Source organism: Nilaparvata lugens, chromosome 11, assembly GCF_014356525.2.
Source record: "Nilaparvata lugens isolate BPH chromosome 11, ASM1435652v1, whole genome shotgun sequence".
In the NCBI taxonomy this organism is placed as follows: domain Eukaryota; kingdom Metazoa; phylum Arthropoda; class Insecta; order Hemiptera; family Delphacidae; genus Nilaparvata; species Nilaparvata lugens.
In genome coordinates, this window is record NC_052514.1 from 24,356,109 (window position 1) to 24,362,506 (window position 6,398).

Consider the following 6,398-nt stretch of genomic DNA (forward strand, 5'->3'; position numbering starts at 1 on the left):
ATTTCAGATTAGAATAAACAGTTCATATAAAATTGGATATAATACCGTTACCAGCTACCCTCTGTTGATGGCAGTGGCAAGGCAGAGATTAGGCCACAGTGATAAGGCAACGCAGCTTCTGAAAAAAATCTGGAGTGGTACACTCACACAACTTTCCTTCCTCATTGAACTGTAAGCCTCATTCTTAAACGAGAACAATTTAGGGGAATAACATAATGACAATTGGCGGCAAAATATTTGAAACTACGTTCAGACTTCTGTATATGTGTATATATAATTGTTTTCAGAGTACTTTTACCTTTGTGTAAATTGTTAAATTCGATGATTTTTTTTAAATGTCGTCAAGACAGCTGTTCTACAGATGAAATAACTCGTCTATGTGTTCTTTTTATGAACTGCTCTACCTACCTACCTACCTACCTCATGCACGAGAAGGAGGTTACAATAGTTAAATTATATATATATATATATATATATATATATATATATATATATATATTATATATATATATATATATATAATAAATTTTCCCGCACTAGAGCGGAAGTGATTCTTTGCGTTCTGTAATCAGTGCAGGAATGGCCACTTTTCAAGGTAACTGTAGGAAAAGTCTATTTCTCAAGGATGGGGTGGAACCCCCATCAGTTTCCCAGAAAGGAGACTCATGTCAGTTGATAGAGCTGATAAATAACTATACAGGGTATGGATTTGAAAAAAATCGGTCAAGTCATTTTTAAGAAAATCGTGAAAACATGGTTTTTTAGTAATTATCCACCATTTTTCTCAAGAATATTACGGAGCTCCTGAAAGTTCCCTAGAATTTAGACTCATGTCAGTTGATAGGGCTTATAAATAGCTATCCATGATATGAATTTGAAGAAAATCGTTAGAGCCGTTTTCGAGAAAACCGTGAAAAACATGGTTTTTTAGTGATTATCCGTCATTTTTTTCAAGAATATTACGGAGCTCCTCGAATTTTCTCAAAAATGAGACTCATGTCAGTTGATAGGGCTTATAAATATCTATCCATGGTATGAATTTGAAGAAAATCGTTAGAGCCGTTTTCGAGAAAACCGTGAAAAAGATGTTTTTTTAGTAATTATCCGCCATTTTGAATTGAATTTTATTGAATTTCTTATTGTCGGATCCTCATGTTTAAAATTGTCGGACCTTAAGTTTAAAATTTCAAGTCAATCGGTTGATTAGGAATGGAGTTATCGTGTTCACAGACATACACACATACACACACACAGACCAACACCCAAAAATCATGTTTTTGGACTCAGGGAACCTTGAAACGTATAGAAAACTTGAAAGTAGGGTACCTTAATTTTTTTGGAAAGCAATACTTTCCTTACCTATGGTAATATGGCAAGGAAAGTAAAAAAGACGTCATTCGTTTTGGAATTCATAGGAACGTTTGCGACATCTACCATCGAAATCTGTAACTAACAATGAGCTTTGTGGACAGCTAGTCCCACCTAGCGGCTGTATCTTGAAGTAAAATTGCTACACGTAAACACAGCTGGCTGGACACGTATCAAGATTTTGTGAGTGACGTTTGCTTGCATTTCTGCTTCTGAACTTCAGATTCCAACATTTTGCTTTGTGAGTTCGTGTTGTTGGTTGAAATCCAAGTGCATTAGCTCTCATTTCAACACTAGTTACCTACAAGGTATCACCACAAACACTAAGTAAGTTTCTAGTTAAAATAATCCATATATTTATAGATTTTACTATAATTCTGTTCTGATTTTCAAAGTTTCACACTTTAATAGGTTATCTTCCAGATTGTTTTTGGTTTACTTTATTATTATTAAGATCTTAATGTTTCTTATAGAAATTTTGGCAACATTTAGTAATACTTTGTTAAATTTAATTGATCATTTTGTATAGTTCCATTGAATTAAATTAAAACGAACAATATATTGAGCTAAAAACGTTTTTGTTTTGTGTTAACTTGGAGTACCGTTAGCTTTGTAAAATCAATATGTAAGATTTGAAGCTTGTTAGCCTATTATTATCCTTCAAATTTACCATAAAGTATTGTTTAGGTACTAGTTTACGATCAGTGTTAATTCCTATTGTTAAGAATAAGCAGATTTTGAATAGAGACAAAACAGTTTCTGAGATTAGGTTAGGAATAGGAAAAGGTTAATGTATCAATGGGTAATGTAATAATAATGTAAAGGTATCAAGGGGCCATTGGTTCTTTTGCGCTTATTACAATCATTATAGTCGCCAGCTGAGTCATTAAAGACACTAGTTGCAGTTTCAGGGGCTGTTCCAGAGTTTGGTGATCCAGTTGGTGTATCTTCTAAAATCACTAGCCCGACAGCCAATACTAGTGTTCTAGCATGCTTTACACTCGGCTGTCAATTTCTGGCGACCCACTGGTGGCTGAATGCTGAATATAGTACACGCCTAATAGTCTACGTGTTTTCCACACCTTATTCACCTGAATGATTTTTTTTTGTTTGAAATTTAAGCTGCTTTAATATGCTCTGACTGTCCATCATCATTCTAAGTATGATTTGAAGAATCTCTGTAATTTTTTAACATCTTATTTGATTTTCAGAAAATGGATCAGATCAGCAAAGTTATCGAGCCTGGCCGTCAGTTCGCCAAGGACTCCCTGAGATTGGTGAAAAGGTGTACCAAACCAGACAGGAAAGGTTAGCAACATCACCTCTATGCTCAACTCCTTTTTACTTTCATGTTTCTTGCAATTCTATAAAATAATTTTCTAGCTATTAATTAATTTGCAAGTTTCATTCATTGATAAAATCCAAAGTAGGCTAGGCTTATTTTTCCTCTCATAGATACTTATTATGATATATTTATGAATTTATTTACTGTGTACATAATAAAAGAATAAAATAATGCTAACACCAAATAATTGTAATGAAATAAAGCAATAGCATAAGAAGATATCCCAAGGTATAAGGCGTTTATGTCGCAACTTTTACTGTTATTTCAAGCGGATAGTCCACGTAGATGTTTTTCTTGAAGCTTTATGACGCTGGTAGTCTCTCATATTGTGCTGTTCATACACTCTTACCCGGTCAAAACAGTAAAAATTGACAGTAATCGGCTTGAGTTAACAGTAAAAGTTGCGACATAATACCTATACCATGGGATATCTACTTACGCTATTGTTTCTCTATGACAATAGGTAAAGTATATTCTGCTTATCACAAGGTTTCAAGTGCTTTCATGAAAGCAGATTGAGAACTTGTCAATATTGGTTTTAAAAGTTTATATAATTATTTTAAACAGGATTTGCAGAACTTGGATTTTGGTAATCACTTTGGATCGTAGTCTGTAAAAAACATGTTCTTTCTTAGTATAAAAATTAATTTGAACATTATCCAGTAATGCCTCTATTGAAGATATGCATCATAATTAAGATAAAATAACTTATCTATCTTTCACTTGAAACTCTTGATTTACTTTAAAAACTTACTAGAAAAGTCCAATTGTTGTTCTTTTATGTTGATACTATGTTTTCTGATTTTTTCTCAGTTCAAAAATGACATACCCATTTAACTCAATTTATTCATTGAACCATAGTGAATAAGGGCCGGTTTCCGAGCTCGGGATTTGGCTAAATTCTAGACTTTAAACAGCTGGAGTCAGAAAATGGGGCGTAGTCGCAGTCATTGTCCTAGTCACGTTTGAATTAAATTTCTAAAAACTAGAAAATTGAACATAAAATAAAGAGAGAATAAAGTTTCAGCTATTTTGAATTATTTAGGAATGTTTAATTTCGTCTAGGAAAAACGTTTCCAATTATAGAAATGAGAAAATAAAAACTGCGACTACTGTTAAAAAGCTGCGACTACGCCCCGTTTTGGAAAGCCAATTTTCTGACTCCAGCTGTTTAAAATCTAGAACTTAGCTAAATCCTGAGCTCGGAAACCGACCCTAAATGTCTTTAAAGGTTATATTGTACAGCTCAGTCCTGTGAGTGATAAATATTTTTGAACTATATTGTTTATGACCTATTATGATAATCATGATCTATATTATGACTCATATTTTAATCTTTTTTCAGAATTCCAAAAGATCGCAGTAGCCACAGCTATTGGATTCTGCATCATGGGCTTCATTGGTTTCTTCGTGAAACTCATACACATTCCCATCAACAATATCATTGTGTAAGTTGAAGTTTCTTGGCAGTTTCATTTTATCAACTTTCCACTGTGACAAGAAATGTCAGAATGTAAATGGAAAATGTAGTTATTTCCATCAATTTATTAATCACTCAATAATTATCATAAACAATTTTCAATCCTTATTCTCATTCACTAAGCTTATAAAATATTATTTCTAAAAATTCATTTTCTAATAGAAAATGTAGTTATTCCCATCAACAATTGATTTATTAATCACTCAATTATCATAAACAATTTTCAACCCTTCTCATTCACTAAGCTTATACAAAAGCGATCAATACAGTATTTCTAATTTAGCTTTAAGAAATCAAAAAGTGTTTAAATACTTGTTTTAGAACTTTTTCAGAGTTGTGAGTTGAAATACTATGTCGACATATCGACATTCCAAGTGAAAACCATTATTACCCTACATCGCAGTTCGTAAAAAATGGTCACGAAATTTACAGGTTTGGAATTGACTTGAGAACTGGAAGAGAGAATTTTTTTTAGTTGAGCTATTATTCAATAATTGATTTTGCTTTGCCGACAATATTCACCTGTAATTGATTACTGTCTTGCATGTTGAAGAGTTCACTGGGCTCACAAATTACTTTACTTTCAATGCTTTGTTGATCTTTCAGAGTCTGGTCTGTTTTAGTAAACTACTAGAGTTCCAGAATTTTAACTTTGTAGATTAATTTCCAACTTTCAAACTATCAACATTTTAATAATGTAGATAAAAACGTTGGAAGTTGAATAAATAAATAATGAGTCTGTGTTAACATTCTCTCTTGTAAATGAATTTAGCTTCTTTAAAGTTTGATATTTTCAAGTTCATTCTATTCAGGTTAACTGCTATTTGAATTTTTATTAAAGTGTTGATTATTTTTATCAAATTCAATTTAACCATTCATTAAAGTAAGTTATTGCTTCTTGGAAACCCAGTTGAGCTTTTTCAATTGTGTTACTGTATTTCTAAACATCTCTTTGGACTGTGGGGGTAAAACATTTCCCATCATATTATTTTTACTATACTCTACTATGAGTATTTTTATCCTTAACTACTATGCTGCTATTGTTTCTACTATTGGAGGTGTGGCCGTAGTCAAGTGGATTAGATGCTGGCTTTATCAGATGCTCGCCCGGTTTCAAATCCCAGTGCGAGCAAGATATTTATCTTGGGCCACTCCCGTGTTTCACGTTTCAATCGTCGGTTCCGGCTGCCTAGAAATCAGTAGTTAGGTCATGTCAGAAACCCTGAAATTGATCAGTTTGCGACCTGAAAACTCTGACACCAGACCTGAGCCAGCCAGGTCACTCGATATTATTATTATGCTACTATAACATTTTTTATTTATTTATGTTCAATATATTCATTTGTTTATTTTGCAGAGGATCATGAGCAGCTCCACAAGACTTTCCACACCTCATAATCAACTGTCATCTGTTATCATAAAACTCGATCAATTTATGTGAAAATGACTTCATAAAAATAAACTTATCTCATTGTTATTTGGTTTGTATTCAAGAACATCAACACGGTTCATACTATGTATTAGGACCTGAACACTTGTATTTATTAAATTATATACTTTCTTTTCGTATTCTGTGTGCCTTTAATAATCCCCCATTTTCAGATTAATTGAAATATTAGAACTGAATATTAGTTTTATACTTTTAGCAACGGTTGAATTCAAAACGGCTTGAAGTTGTCTTTCACTTTTCTGATAAATAAGTGGTTTAAACAATTTCAAGTTGTTTATTCAATTTTGATAATATTTTCACTGCAAAAAGACATTCTTAATAAATTTAATAAAGTCCCACTTGCTCAATTTTCACATTTCTTGCCAATTCTTTTCTTGTGAAAGTAGTTGAAGCTAGTCAAATACTGTTTGAATCCATAGTAAATATTCACTTCAAACTCTCAGCATTCCTTATGAATAAGATCTATATTTTCGATTCAACCAATTCCCGCAGTTGAAAGTTTAGTACCGCTTTTATTACAGATCCCAACTTTAAATGATCGTTTTGGGAAAATTACACATTTTATGAAAAATATATTGTTTGCAACAAACATTAAAGGTGACGAGTCAGTTGCTCAAGAATACAATTGGAAATAACCACTGTAAAATTAAGTTATTAAACTGATGTCAGATTCGTAAATTGGTTCCGTTAATTACATCATTTTACGGTGGTTAAATTTGATTTGATTCTCGTGAAACTGGCCGTATGTGGGAGTT

General features: G+C 32.4%; 1 protein-coding gene across 1 annotated transcript; it reads left to right on the forward strand.

Moving 5' to 3' along the window:
* Window positions 1–1,511: 1,511 nt before the first annotated feature.
* Window positions 1,512–5,762, forward strand: LOC111059575 (protein transport protein Sec61 subunit gamma). The gene is made up of 4 exons (XM_022347218.2): window positions 1,512–1,695; window positions 2,580–2,676; window positions 4,059–4,161; window positions 5,551–5,762. The coding sequence occupies exons 2-4, from the start codon at window positions 2,583–2,585 to the stop codon at window positions 5,558–5,560; spliced, it is 207 nt and encodes a 68-aa protein (XP_022202910.1). The 5' UTR covers window positions 1,512–1,695; window positions 2,580–2,582; the 3' UTR covers window positions 5,561–5,762.
* Window positions 5,763–6,398: the final 636 nt, after the last annotated feature.